At 41.0% G+C, this 16,378-nt stretch overlaps 1 protein-coding gene across 4 annotated transcripts in view; it reads left to right on the top strand.

Annotated features, from left to right (window-relative positions):
- The first annotated feature begins 9,042 nt into the window (after positions 1-9,042).
- LOC128657089 (oocyte zinc finger protein XlCOF7.1-like) overlaps positions 9,043-16,378 on the top strand; it is a 175,571-nt gene continuing 168,235 nt past the window's right edge. For all 4 annotated transcript variants that reach the window (XM_053711333.1, XM_053711332.1, XM_053711331.1 and 1 more), the window contains exons 1-2: positions 9,043-9,084; positions 15,938-16,060. In XM_053711333.1, the coding sequence (XP_053567308.1) occupies positions 15,983-16,060 (78 nt within the window). In that variant the 5' untranslated portion in view covers positions 9,043-9,084; positions 15,938-15,982. The remainder of the gene's footprint in view (positions 9,085-15,937; positions 16,061-16,378) is intronic.

Genomic DNA, 16,378 nt, shown 5'->3' with positions numbered 1-16,378 from the left:
AGAGTCCATGAGGCCCACCCTTTTTTGTGGTGGTTATGATTTTTTTGTATAAAGCACAATTATTCCAATTCCTTATTTTTTATGCTTTCGCACTTTTTTTCTTATCACCCCACTTCTTGGCTATGCGTTAAACTGATTTGTGGGTGTGGTGAGGGGTGTATTTATAGGCATTTTGAGGTTTGGGAAACTTTGCCCCTCCTGGTAGGAATGTATATCCCATACGTCACTAGCTCATGGACTCTTGCTAATATGAAAGAAATGAATTTATCAGGTAAGTTCTTACATAAATTATGTTATATATATATATATATACATATATATATATATATATATAAAGTTCAAAGTAGACAAGCACTCCAGAAATCTTGAGTCACATGCCCGGGGTGCAACAGATAGGCAAATAGAATATAAGGAAGAGTGCACTCACCAGGACTTTTCAAAGTTTTTATTCCAAATATGTGAACGTTTTCGAGGGATTAGCCCCTTCCTCAGACATACAAAATTACTTATAGTAATTTTGTATGTCTGAGGAAGGGGCTAATCCCCCGAAAACGTTCACATATTTGGAATAAAAACTTTGAAAAGTCCTGGTGAGTGCACTCTTCCTTATATTCTATATATATATATATATATATACACACACATACACAAAGTGTTCTAACAATTAAATAGTTTTTATTTATGTCACTAATTGCAGATCTTTATTCTTTTCAGAGCCACGACACCCTTGAGTTGAAGCTTTTTCTAACCATTTGCACATTTTTATGTTTAATTATCAATTTCAGTGCTTTTTTTTCTGTGAATTACACACAAATTCTAAGCAGTCTTTTTGAGACCGAGCATTTATAGAAAAAAGTTTGCATTAATAACCAAATATAGTAAAATAAAACAACATATAAAATGCAAAAAAGTTAGATTTTTTAGTCATTTTTCTATAACGTACATAATATGCAATAGAACAGGAGTTGTTTCCTCAAGGGCAGTGAATCTTTTTGAAAGCACGTGTCTAAATTGGTGATAATCCTCTTTAAAAAAAACCCTATATTTTGTGCTCATAGAGCTGTACACTACACTGCAGTGGGTGACACTGTGTGAAAGAAATAACTAAATCTGTATTATTTCCCATCATCCTCTGCAGCACATCAGGCTTTATGGTTAGTATTGCAGCACATTGTCTAATTATTAATTCCTACACTGTAGAACTAAACTAAAGGCTGATGAACTGCAGGGGGTGTAGGAGACATTGGTGTTGTATGTATAAAACATTTTAATTAAGCTTTATATAACTAATAATGTATTTATCCACAACTTCTATCACTAATGTCCTTTACATCCCCTTTATTTGCCTCTCCCACACGCCTCCTCCCCAGCACCTTATATGCAGACACTTAACATTAAAGAGATTCTCTTCTCTCTGCCTCACATACACCACCTTTCCTATCTCACCTTATGTAGAGATATACAGTACTATGGAGAGGAGTCATATGTCTCCAGCACTTTATATGTACACATTTAAAGCTATACAGCGGTTTCCTCTGGCTCACACACACAGCACCCTACCCAGCACCTTATATACAGGAATATAATATTATAAAGTAGTTCCCTCTGGCTCACACATAAAGCGCCCTCCCCAGTACCTTATATAAAGATATATAATATTAAAGAGATGTTTCTCCTGCTTCATACATGTACCCCCTCCCCAGTACCTTCTACATAAGCATATTAAAGAGGTTCCCTCTGACTCACATACACACAGCTATCTCCCAGTACCTTACAGATTTATAATATTATAAAGAGGTTCCCTCTGACTCACATATAGCTCCCTCCCCAGTACCTTTTATACATAGATATAATATTATTGAGTGGTTCCCTCAGACTTACACACACCCCTCCCCAGTACCGTATACAGTACCGTATACACAAATGTATTATATTATATGGTTCTCTCTGACTCACAAACACAACCCCTCCCCAGTACTGTATATAAATATATATAATATTAGAGAGGTTCCCTCTACCTCACACACACAGCCCCATCCTGAATACCTTATATATAGATATTTAATATAAAGAGGGTCCCTCAGACTCACACACACAGCTACCTCCCCAGTGCCTTATATACACACATATGTAATATATCATAATATAGAGGTTCCCTTTAATTACTCAGTAACACAACCCCCTGCTCAGGGTTGCCACCCGTCCCTTAAAATACAGAACACTTATAAGTTACACATGCTGCAGGGTGTGCAGGGAGGAGTATGAATATTGCTATCCAGAAACACAATACATGTTCCTCCCTGCACACCCTGCAGCATGTGTAACTCATAAGTGTCCAGGAAAACATGGCTGAGGTGGTAACCCTACCCCTGTCCATTGTTATATACAGATACATATTATAGAGAGGTTACCTCTGCCTTATACACTCAGCTCCTCCCAATACCTTATATACAGATATATAATATTATAGATAGGTTCCCTCTGCCTCACACATAGCCCCCTCCATGGTACCTTGAGAAATATTAAAGAGATGTTCCCTCTAATTTACTCATACACAGCTCCATCCCTCTGTCTCACTCATACACAGCTCTACCTTCTATGTGGGATGTACTCAAATGAATGACAAGGGTGAATGACAAAATGGAATTCCCATATACTTCAATGGGATGTAAAGTTATTTAAAAGTGCTATAGCAACAAAGCCATACAATATAGCAAATCGATATTCACCAGATATGTTCCCCAAGTACAGTAGCGTATTCTGAAAGTGATGCGGGATTATTGCTGCTTTCTTTGGAATAACAAGGGTGAATAACTAAATGGAATGCACATTGACTTTAATGGGATGTAAAGTTAGAAGTGCTATAGCAACAAAACTATGAGAAGATATCAAGAAGATATTTACCAGATATATTCCCTGTGTGCAGTAGCATATTCTGAAAGTGAGATTATGTGGGATTATAGCTGCTTTCTATGGAATGACACTTTTAACTTTACAACCCATTAAAGTCTATGGACATCCCATTTTGTCATTCAATAGAAATCAGCAATAATCCCACATAATCTCACTTTCAGAATATGCTACTGTATCTATGGAACATATCTGGTAAATATCTACTTACTATGTCTCATAGTTTAATTGCTATAGCACTTTTAATTTTACAGTCCATTAAAGTCTATAGGCATTCCATTTTGTCATTCACCCTAGTCATTCCTTTTAGTAGGAAAGCCGGAACGGAACGGAACAGGCCGGAACAGGCCTTTTATGAAGGAAATTGATTTAAAATATAATGGGATGTGTTAGAGACTCTTGAGAACAATTTTAGGAACAAGAATATTTGTGATATAATAATTAAAGGGACACTGAACCCAAATTTTTTCTTTTGTGATCCAGATAGAGCATGCAATTTTAAGCAACTTTCTCATTTACTCCTATTATCAATTTTTCTTCGTTCACTTGCTATCTTTATTTGAAAAAGAAGGCATCTAAGCTTATTTTTTGTTTCAGGACTCTGGACAGCACTTTTTTATTGGTGGATTAATTTATCCACCAATCAGCAAGAATAACCCAGGTTATTCACAAAAAATGGGCTGGCATCTAAACTTAAATTCTTGCATTTCAAATAAAGATACCAAGAGAAGGAAGAAAATTTGATAATAGGAGTAAATTAGAAAGTTGCTTAAAATTGCATGCTCTATCTGAATAAAGAAAGAAAAAATTTGGGTTTAGTATCCCTTTAATTAACCCTTTAACTACCAAAATAGTGTCCGGAACCAAACATAACAGCCCGGAAAAGCACCTTCCCAGAAAACCAGATACACCAAATTCCCAAGTCACATGTGACTAAATGTAATAAGTGTAATCAGCCACAAACCATCCACAGAAACCACATTATAATATCTGTTCCGGCCTTTAATACACTTTTTATAAAAAGTGACGGAACGGCACCTTCCCAGCAAAATATACAGACCAAATTCACCAGCCACACATAACTAGATGTGATAAGTGTAATCAACCACAAACCATCCACAGAAACCACGTTCCATTACCCGTTCCGGCATGTAAAATGCTTTTTCATGAAAAGTGACGGAACGGCACCTTACCAGCAAACCAGATACACCAAATTCACCAGTTACACATAACTAAATGTAATAAGTGTAATCAGCCACAAACCACCCACAGAAACCACATTATGATATCTGTTCCGGCCTTTAATACACTTTTTTATAAAAAGTGACGGAACGGCACCTTCCCAGCAAAATATACAGACCAAATTCACCAGCCACACATAACTAGATGTGATAAGTGTAATCAACCACAAACCATCCACAGAAACCACGTTCCATTACCCGTTCCGGCATGTAAAATGCTTTTTCATGAAAAGTGACGGAACGGCACCTTACCAGCAAACCAGATACACCAAATTCACCAGTCACACATGACTAAATGTTATAAGTGTAATCAGCCACAAACCATCCACAGAAACCACATTATAATATCTGTTCCGGCCTTTAATACACTTTTTTGTATAAAAAGTGATGGAACGGCACCTTCCCAGCAAAATATACAGACCAAATTCACCAGCCACACATAACTAGATGTGATAAGTGTAATCAACCACAATCCATCCATAGAAACCCCGTTCCAATACCCGTTCCAGCCTGTAAAACGCTTTTTCATGAAAAGTGACGGAACGGCACCTTACCAGCAAACCAGATACACCAAATTCACCAGTCACACATGACTAAATGTTATAAGTGTAATCAGCCACAAACCATCCACAGAAACCACATTATGATATCTGTTCCGGCCTTTAATACACTTTTTATAAAAAGTGCCGGAACGGCACCTTCCCAGCAAAATATACAGACCAAATTCACCAGCCACACATAACTAGATGTGATAAGTGTAATCAACCACAAACCATCCACAGAAACCACGTTCCAATACCCATTCCGGCCTCTAAAACGCGAAAAAAGTGTATTAAAAGCCGGAACAGATATCATAATGTGGTTTCTGTGGATGGTTTGTGGCTGATTACACTTATAACTTTTAGTCATGTGTGACTGGTGAATTTGGTGTATCTGGTTTGCTGGTAAGGTGCCGTTCTGTCACTTTTCATGAAAAAGCATTTTACAGGCCGGAACGGGTATTGGAACGTGGTTTCTGTGGATGGTTTGTGGTTGATTACACTTATCACATCTAGTTATGTGTGGCTGGTGAATTTGGTCTGTATATTTTGCTAGGAAGTGCCGTTCCGTCACTTTTTATAAAAAAGTGTATTAAAGGCCGGAACAGATATCATAATGTGGTTTCTGTGGATGGTTTGTGGCTGATTAAACTTATAACATTTAGTTATGTGTGACTGGTGAATTTGGTGTATCTGCTTTGCTGGTAAAGTGCCGTTCCGTCACTTTTCATGAAAAAGCGTTTTACAGGCCGGAACGGGTATTGGAACGTGGTTTCTGTGGATGGTTTGTGGTTGATTACACTTATCACATCTAGTTATGTGTGGCTGGTGAATTTGGTCTGTATATTTTGCTGGGAAGGTGCCGTTCCATCACTTTTTATAAAAAAGTGTATTAAAGGCCGGAACAGATATCATAATGTGGTTTCTGTGGATGGTTTGTGGCTGATTAAACTTATAACATTTAGTTATGTGTGACTGGTGAATTTGGTGTATCTGGTTTGCTGGTAAAGTGCCGTTCTGTCACTTTTCATGAAAAAGTGTTTTACATGCCGGAACGGGTATTGGAACGTGGTTTCTGTGGATGGTTTGTGGTTGATTACACTTATCACATCTAGTTATGTGTGGCTGGTGAATTTGGTCGGTATATTTTGCTGGGTAGGTGCCGTTCCGTCACTATTTATAAAAAAGTGTATTAAAGGCCGGAACAGATATCATAATGTGGTTTCTGTGGATGGTTTGTGGCTGATTACACTTATAACATTTAGTCATGTGTGACTGGTGAATTTGGTGTATCTGGTTTGCTGCTAAGGTGCTGTTCCATCACTTTTCATGAAAAAGCGTTTTACAGGCCGGAACGGGTATTGAAAGGTGGTTTCTGTGGATGGTTTGTGGTTGATTACACTTATCACATCTAGTTATGTGTGGCTGGTGAATTTGGTCTGTATATTTTGCTGGGAAGGTGCCGTTCCGTCACTTTTTATAAAAAGTGTATTAAAGGCCGGAACAGATATTATAATGTGGTTTCTGTGGATGGTTTGTGGCTGATTACACTTATCCATCCATAGAAACCCCGTTCCAATACCCGTTCCAGCCTGTAAAACGCTTTTTCATGAAAAGTGACGGAACGGCACCTTACCAGCAAACCAGATACACCAAATTCACCAGTCACACATGACTAAATGTTATAAGTGTAATCAGCCACAAACCATCCACAGAAACCACATTATGATATCTGTTCCGGCCTTTAATACACTTTTTATAAAAAGTGCCGGAACGGCACCTTCCCAGCAAAATATACAGACCAAATTCACCAGCCACACATAACTAGATGTGATAAGTGTAATCAACCACAAACCATCCACAGAAACCACGTTCCAATACCCATTCCGGCCTCTAAAACTTGAAAAAAGTGTATTAAAAGCCGGAACAGATATTATAATGTGGTTTCTGTGGATGGTTTGTGGCTGATTACACTTATAACTTTTAGTCATGTGTGACTGGTGAATTTGGTGTATCTGGTTTGCTGGTAAGGTGCCGTTCTGTCACTTTTCATGAAAAAGTGTTTTACAGGCCGTAACGGGTATTGGAACGTGGTTTCTGTGGATGGTTTGTGGTTGATTACACTTATCACATCTAGTTATGTGTGGCTGGTGAATTTGGTCTGTATATTTTGCTGGGAAGGTGCCGTTCCATCACTTTTTATAAAAAAAGTGTATTAAAGGCCGGAACAGATATCATAATGTGGTTTCTGTGGATGGTTTGTGGCTGATTACACTTATAACATTTAGTCATGTGTGACTGGTGAATTTGGTGTATCTGGTTTGCTGCTAAGGTGCTGTTCCATCACTTTTCATGAAAAAGCGTTTTACAGGCCGGAACGGGTATTGAAAGGTGGTTTCTGTGGATGGTTTGTGGTTGATTACACTTATCACATCTAGTTATGTGTGGCTGGTGAATTTGGTCTGTATATTTTGCTGGGAAGGTGCCGTTCCGTCACTTTTTATAAAAAGTGTATTAAAGGCCGGAACAGATATTATAATGTGGTTTCTGTGGATGGTTTGTGGCTGATTACACTTATTACATTTAGTCACATGTGACTTGGGAATTTGGTGTATCTGGTTTTCTGGGAAAGTGCTGTTCCGGGCTGTTATGTTTGGTTCCGGACACTATTTTGGTATTTAAAGGGTTAATTAATTATTATACATGCCGGAACGGGTATTGGAACGTGGTTTATGTGGATGGTTTGTTGTTGATTACACTTATCACATCTAGTTATGTGTGGCTGGTGAATTTGGTCTGTATATTTTGCTGGGAAGGTGCCGTTCCGTCACTTTTCATGAAAAAGCGTTTCACAGGCCGGAACGGGTATTGGAACGTGGTTTCTGTGGATGGTTTGTGGTTGATTACACTTATCACATCTAGTTATGTGTGGCTGGTGAATTTGGTCTGTATATTTTGCTGGGAAGGTGCCGTTCCGTCACTTTTTATAAAAAAGTGTATTAAAAGCCGGAACAGATATCATAATGTGGTTTCTGTGGATGGTTTGTGGCTGATTACACTTATAACATTTAGTCATGTGTGACTGGTGAATTTGGTGTATCTGGTTTGCTGATAAGGTGCCGTTCCGTCACTTTTCATGAAAAAGCATTTTACAGGCCGGAACGGGTATTGGAACGTGGTTTCTGTGGATGGTTTGTGGTTGATTACACTTATCACATCTAGTTATGTGTGGCTGGTGAATTTGGTCTGTATATTTCGCTGGGAAGGTGCCGTTCCGGCACTTTTTATAAAAAAGTGTATTAAAGGCCGGAACAGATATTATAATGTGGTTTCTGTGGATGGTTTGTGGCTGATTACACTTATTACATTTAGTCACATGTGACTTGGGAATTTGGTGTATCTGGTTTTCTGGGAAGGTGCTGTTCCGGGCTGTTATGTTTGGTTCCGGACACTATTTTGGTAGTTAAAGGATTAATTAATTGTTATATCACAAAAATTCTTGTTCCTAAAATTGTTCTCAAGAGTCTCTAACACATCCCCTTATATTTTAAATCAATTTCCTTCATAAAAGGCCTGTTCCGTTCCGGCTTTTACACCGTTCCCTTTTAGTACACCCCCTCACAGCCCCCTTCCCAGTACTTAATATGCAGATATATAATTTTATAGAGTGGTTCCATCTGTCTCATGCACATAGAGACCGCTCTCTAGTACCTTATATACAGATATATAATATTATAGAGAGCGAGGTTCTGTCTGCCCCCTCTCCATTAGCTTCTATACATATATAAAATATTATAGAACGTTTCCCATTGCCTCACACACACACAGTACTATGTACCTTATATACAAATATATAATATTATAGTGGTTCCCATTCTCTCACATACACAGATCCCTCCCCAGTACCTTATATACAGAAGTATATTATAGAGAAGTTCCTTTGCCTCACACACACACAGCCCCCTCCCCAGTACCTTATACACAGGTATTTAATATTATAGAGATATTCCCATTGCCTCTCACACAGGGTACTATGTACCTTATATAAACAATATCTAATATTATAGAGAGGTTCCCATAGTCTCACACACAGACACCTCCCCAGTACCTTATATACCAATATATTATAGAGAAGTTAATTTGCCTCACACACAGCCATATAATATTAATTTTAGAGATACTCCCATTGCCTCACACACAAACACCTCCCCGGTGCATTATACACAGATAAATATTATTAGGTTTCCTGTGCTTCACACACACCCTCCTTCCAGTACCTTATCCTCGAGTAACAGCTATCTCCACTGCAGCTAAGGAGTCGTGAACTCACAGAAGTCACGTGACTGCAGTGACATCATCAGTCCTTTAGCCGGACTGGATCTAGCTGCTACCAGGTAATAGTAGTGATTTAGGATGTGTAATACTAACAATTAACGTTAACCGCCTAAGGGTGAAAGGTGAGAGAGGGTAAGGAGGGGCCTATGTGCGAGATAGAAGAGAGCATAGAGTCTATATGGGCTAGAGTGTGAGATAGAGGGGGCCGCGAGTCTACAGTGGCTGGGGTGTGAGAGAGGGTGTCTTAGATTCTACAGAGGCTGGGTGTGTGAGACAGAGGGGGACTTATAGTCTTTAGGGGCTGGTATGTGAAACAGAGGGGGGCTGCAAATCTACAGTGACTGGGGTGTGAGTGGGGGCATGGGGTAAGAATCTGTACTGGGGTGTAAAACAGAGGGGGGTCAGAACCTGTACAGGGATTGGGATGTGAGACAGGGGTGATGTTGGTCTTTACAGGGGCTGGGGTGTGAGACAGGGATGCTGATGGTCTGTACAGGGACTGGGGTGTAAGACAGAGGGGGCTGAGAACCTGTACAGGGGCTGGGGTGTGAGACAGGGGTGCTGATGATCTGTACAGGGGCTGGGGTGTAAAACAGGGGTGCTGATGATCTGTACAGGGGCTGGGGTGTAAAACAGGGGTGCTGACGATCTGTACAGGGGCTGGGGTGTGAGACAAGGATACTGTTGGTCTGTACAGGGGCTGGGGTGTGAGACAGGGGTGCTGATGGTCTGTACAGGGGCTAGGGTGTAACACAGAGCGGGGTGATGCCTGAGACAGAGGGGGCTGAAAGTCTGTACAGGGGCTTAGGAGTGGGGCAGAGGAGGTCTGTGAACCAGTACAGGACTGGGGTGAGAGAGAGAATGAGACTGAGAATCTGTACAGGGGCTGGGATTTGAGGAGTGCTAAGCGTCTGTACAGGGACTGGAGTGTGAAACAGAGGGGAGGGCTGAAAGTCTTTACAGGGGCTAAGGTGTGAGACAGAGGGGGCTAAGAGCCTATACAGGGGCTTTGGTGTGAGGCTGAGGGGGATAGATCTGTGAGTCTCTACAGGTGCTGAGGTGTGAGAGGGGCTGAGAGTCTGTACAGGGGCTGGGGTGTAAGAGGGGGGCTGACAGTCTTTACAGGGGCTGGGGTGTGATTGGTGCTGAGAGTCTGTACAGGAGCTGCAGTGTGAGACGGGGGGGCTGAGAGTCTATACAGGGGCTGGGGTGTGAGGAGGGCTGACGGTCTGTACAGGGACTGGGATTTGAGGAGCGCTAAGCGTCTGTACAGGGACTGGAGTGTGAAACAGAGGGGAGGGCTGAAAGTCTTTACAGGGGCTAAGGTGTGAGACAGAGGGGGCTAAGAGCCTATACAGGGGCTTTGGTGTGAGGCAGAGGGGGATAGGTCTGTGAGTCTCTACAGGTGCTGAGGTGTGAGAGGGGCTGAGAGTCTGTACAGGGGCTGGGGTGTGAGAGGGGGGCTGACAGTCTTTACAGGGGCTGGGGTGTGATTGGTGCTGAGAGTCTGTACAGGAGCTGCAGTGTGAGACAGGGGAGGGGCTGAGAGTCTATACAGGGGCTGGGGTGTGAGGAGGGCTGAGGGTCTGTACAAGGGCTGGAGGGTGAGACAGAGAGGAGGACTGAGAGTATTTACAGGGGATGGGGTGTGAGACAGAGGGGGTTGAGAACTTGTACAGGGCCTTAAGTGTGAGGCAAATGAGGACTGTGAATCAGTACAGGACTGGACTGTTTGAGAGAGATGGGGGCTAAGAGTTTTTTTTTACAGGGTATGAGGTGTGAGACAGTGGGATCTGAGAACTTGTACAGGGGTTTAGGTGTGAGGCAGAGGGAGGCTGAGAACTAATACAAGACAGGTGTGTGTAAGAGAGATGTCTGATTCTATACAGGGGCTGAGGTGTAAGGGGGCTGATATTCTGTACAGGGTCTGGGGTGTAAGGGGACTGAGTTTCTGTACAGGGTCTGGGGTGTGAGAAGGGGTTTGAGAGTCTATACATGGACTGGGGTATGATTGTAGCTCAGGGACTGTGCGGGAGCTGGGGTGTGAGATGGAGGGGGGCTTAGAGTTTGTACAGGGACTGGGGTATGAGATGGAGGGGGCAATATAGAGTCAATATAGGGGCTGGGGTGTGAGGGGGGCTCAGAGTCTGTACATGGGCTCAGGTGTGAGACAGAAGTGAGCTGAGATTCTATACAGGGGATGGGGTAAGAGTCTATAGAGGAGCTGGAGTATGAGACAGAGGGGGCTGAGAGTCTGCACAGTGACTGGGTTGTGAGACAGAGGAGGACTGAGAACCTGTACAGGACTGGGCTGTGAGAGAGAGGGGGATGAGAGTCTTGTATGGGGTGTGGGACTGAGGGGGCTGAAAGCCTGTGCAAGGGATGGGATGTGAGACAGATGGGGTTAAGAGTCTGCACAGGGACTTGCGTGGGAGACAGAGGGGACTGAGATCTTGTACAGGGGCTTAGGTGTGGGACAGAGGGGGTTGACAGCCTGTACAAGGGATGGAATGTGAGGCAGAGGGGGCTGAGATTCTGCACAGGGACAGAGCTGTGAGACCGAGAGGACTGATATCTTGTACAGAGGCTTAGGTGTGAAGCAGAGGAGGACTGAGAACCAGTACAGGACTGAGGTGTGAGGGAGAGGGTCTGAGAATCTGTACAGGGGCTGGGATATTAGACAGAGGGGGGCTGACAGCTGGTACATGGATTGGGTGTGAGGGGGCTGATACAATGAGCAAGCTGTATTTGCGGGAGTGAGGACTTGATGAAGTACAGTCTGTGTGTTAGGGTGATGGGTACAAGTCTGACATGTTTATAATAATTGTATATTTATTACTTGTATATGTAATGGGGTCACAGGAAGTCAGTCTGCATTTTTGCCCCAAACAGAATGTGACATAACTGGGAAAAAGTTTGTTAAAAAATATCAGCCGGATTACGAGTTTTGAGCGCTAAAGGGAAATTAACGGCCGCAACATTTTCACAGTTATTTCACTCCCCTAAAGCGCTGCTATTACTATTAGCTATTGCTATTATTATTAAGTTCAGAAAAAACAGGTTTGTGCGGGCGATATGGATGCGTTGAGCTCCATACCACACTGAAACCAAGCGCTGCTTTGACGTGCTCGTGCACGATTTCCCCATCAATGTGGACAACCGGCAAAAAAAGCCTAACACCTGCGATTGCGGAGCGAAAAGCTCTGTAACGCAGCCCCATTGATGTTTATGGGGGAAAAAAGTCATGTTTAAACCTAACACCCTGACATAAACCCCGAGTCTAAACACCCCTAATTTGCTGCCCCTAACATCGCAGCTACCTACATTACAGTTATTAACCCCTAACCTGCCGCCCCATCATTGCCCCCACCTACATTAGTTATTAACCCCTAATCTTCTGCCCCCAATGTCGCCGCCACTATACTAAAGTTATTAACCCCTAAACCTCTGGCCTCCCACATCACTAACTCTATATAAATATATTAACCCCTAAACCTAACCCTAACGTAACCCTAAGTATAAGTCTAACCCTAACACCCCCAACTTAAATATAATTAAAATACAGCTAAATTAAACTTACAATTATTAACTAAAAATAATTCCTATGTAAAACTAAATACAAACTTACCTGTAAAATAAAACCTAAGCTAGCTACAATATAACTAATAGTTATAGTGTAGCTATCTGAGGTTTTATTTTTATTTCACAGGTAAGTTTGTATTTATTTTAACTAGGTAGACTAGTTAGTAAATAGTTATTAAATATTTATTAGCTACCTAGTTAAAATAAATACAAAGTTGCCTGTAAAATAAATCCTAACCTGCCTTACACTAAAAACTAACATTACAATAAAATACATTAAATTAATAAAATACAATTATCTAAGTTACAAAAAAATAAACACTAAATTACACAAAATAAAAAGCGAAATTATCAAAAATAAAAATAAATTACTCCTAATCTAATAGCCCTATTAAAATAAAAAAAACTAACACTAACCCCCGACGATCCACTTACAGTTTGCGAAGTCCGGACATCCATCCTCATCCAGCCGGCCAGAAGTCTTCATCCAGACGGCATCTTCTATCTTCATCCATCCGGTGTGGAGCGGGTCCATCTTCAAGACATCCGGCGCGGAGCATCCTCTTCATACGGATCAGCCAAAATCCTATTGGCTGATCCAATCAGCAACTAGGATTGAGCTCGCATTCTATTGGCTGATTGGAACAGCCAATAGAATGCAAGCTCAATCCTATTGGCTGATTGGATCAGCCAATAGGATTTTTTCACCTTTAATTCCTATTGGCTGATAGAATTCTATCAGCCAATAGGAATTCAAGGTACGCCATTTTTGATGACATCCCTTAAAGGGAACCTTCAGTGTACTGTGGCGACCGTATGAAGAGGATGCTCCGCGGCGGATGTCTTGAAGATGGACTCGCTCCGCGCCGGATAGATGAAGATAGAAGATGCCGTCTGGATGAAGACTTCTGGCCGCTTGGGTGAGGACTTCGCCGGCTGGATGAGGATGGATGTCTTCGCAAACTGTAAGTGGATCGTCGGGGGTTAGTGTTAAGTTTTTTTAAGGGTATTTGGGGTGGGTTTTATTTTTAGCTTAGGGTTTGGGCAATTCGTAAAAGAGCTGAATGCCCTTTTAAGGGCAAAGCAAAAGAGCTAAATGCTCTTTTAAGGGCAATGCCCACCAAATGCCCTTTTCAGGGCAATGGTTAGCTTAGGTTTATTTAGATAGAGTTTTATTTCGGGGGTTTGGTTGTGTGGGTGGTGGGTTTTACTGTTGGGGGGGGGGGCATTTGTATTTTTTATTGCCAAGTAAAATAGCTATTATCTTTGGGACAATGCCCCGCAAAAGGCCCTTTTAAGGGATATTGGCAGTTTAGTGTAGGCTAGGTTTTTTTATTTTATTTTGGGAGGGCTATTTTTATAGGCCTATTGGATTAGGAGTAATTTGTTTTTTATTTTTGATAATTCCGTTTTTTATTATAATTTATTGTTTATTTTTTGTAATTTCGATAATTGTATTTTATTAATTTAATTTATTTATTTTATTGTAATGTTAGTTTTTAGTGTAAGGCAGGTTAGGATTTATTTTACAGGTAACTTTGCATTTATTTTAACTAGGTAGCTAATAAATAGTTAATAACTATTTAATAACTAGTCTACCTAGTTTAAAATAAATACAAACTTACCTGTGAAATAAAAATAAAACATAAGATAGCTACAATATAACTATTATATTGTTATATTATATTGTTATATTGTAGCTAGCTTAGGTTTTATTTTACAGGTAAGTTTGTATTTAGTTTTAAATAGGAATTATTTTTAGTTAATAATTGTAAGTTTCATTTAGCTTTATTTTAATTATATTTAAGTTAGGAGGTGTTAGGGTTATGCTTAGGGTTACGTTAGGGGTAAATATATTAATGTAGAGTTAGTGATGTGGGAGGCCAGAGGTTTAGGAGTTAATAGTTTATTTTAGTATATTTCGTTGTGGGGGGCTTGCGGTTTTGTGGTTAATAGTTTTATTATAGTGGCGGTGTGGACGGACGGCAGATTAGGGGTTAATAATATTTAACTAGTGTCTGCGATACAGGAGTGTGGCGGTTTAGGGGTTAATAGGTTTATTATAGTGGTGACGATGTCGGGGAGCAGCGGAATAGGGGTTAAAACATTTCAATAGTGGTGGCGATGTCCGGAGCGGCAGATTAGGGGTTAATAATTTTACTATAGTGTTTGCAGTGCGGGAGGGCCTCGGTTTAGAGGTTAATAGGTAGTTTATGGGTGTTAGTGTACTTTTTAACACTTTAGTCATGAGTTTTATTGTACAGCTTTGTAACGTAAAACTCCTAACTACTGACTTCAGATGGCGGTAAGGGATCTTGTAGTTATAGGCTTTACCGCTCACTTTTTGGCCTGCCAGGGAAACTCGTAATATCGGCGCTATGGACGTCCTATTGAAAAAGGGCTTTTTTAAAAGTGCGGTACCGATGTTGCATGACGGCCCAAAAGGTGTGCGGTACAGCTATACCTACAAGACTCGTAATACCAGCGTTAGTGAAAAAGCAGAGTTATGAGCCATAACGTTGCTTTTTCACTCATAACGCACACCTGGTAATCTGACTGTTTGTTTCTTATTGCTATTAGATATTATTATTACTGTTGCTATAATTGACCATTTATGACTATCTTAATGAAAAGTTAGGGGTGACATGAAGCCATTTAACTAAATATGAAGAGGAAACCACATCTCAGAGTAATGCAATATATATAATTATATGAATCACAAGCACAGCTGTTCAGGGGGTAGTAGGTATAAGGACCAGGCTTACAGCACATGTAGTAGGGCAAATACTTACTTGGTGCACAGTATTTGTTGTGTCCTCACTTTAGCAGCCTCACATCATTTGTAATTTTATCCTATGATCAAGGTAATATGTGGGTTATACGATTTGGGGCAGATTCCGGTTTGAGCATGAATAGCAGATGAGGAACTGAGGGGCAGCAGGACAGAGCTACCAGATTGGGATAATCCCATAAATTACAGGATAACTGGTAACCAGGGAGCTTTGGCACTTAGTATTTTACATTTGTTTCCTGATTTATCAGATAACTCTGCATATTCCTGTATACAGTCACCTTCTCATGATACTAGTATTAAATAAATGTGTCACCCCATAACGTTTGACAAACCTGCTATATAGAGATTGTCACATTTTATTACTTTATATGTTATCTTCTCTATATGCAGCTGGTCACATATGTAGTATTAGATTGTGCATAAGTGAAATAAATATGTTTAATATCACATAATCCTCTCTTTACCATAATAAAAATATAGGAAGGGTTCTGGTTATTTCTGATCTCTCATGCTGCTGTCTTTCTTTCTTCTCGCAGGTGTCACATTTATAGCATCTGACTCACTCACTGACAAAGAACAAGATGAAGAAATACAGGAAGCAGATAGCAGAGCAGTTCCTGAGTCAGGCCCTGGGCATCATCTGCCTGCTGACCGGAGAGGTAAGAGCTGCTTGGTAATGTCATGTGAAACTGGTACTATTTACTGTGCCGCTTGTGATACACCAGATCTTACTTCAGTTTACCCAGACCATCTCACTAACCCTAACTTTATCTCACCCAGACCATCTCACTAACCCTAACTTTATCTCACCCAGACCATCTCACTAACCCTAACTTTGTCTCACCCAGACCATCTCACTAACCCTAACTTTATCTCACCCAGACCATCTCACTAACCCTAAGTTCATCTAACCCAGACCATCTCACTAACCCTAACTTTGTCTCACCTAGACCATCTCACTAACCCTAACTTTATCT

The sequence above is a fragment of the Bombina bombina genome, chromosome 4, assembly GCF_027579735.1.
Source record: "Bombina bombina isolate aBomBom1 chromosome 4, aBomBom1.pri, whole genome shotgun sequence".
Lineage (NCBI taxonomy): Eukaryota > Metazoa > Chordata > Amphibia > Anura > Bombinatoridae > Bombina > Bombina bombina.
This window is presented reverse-complemented; position numbering and strand designations above follow the sequence as displayed.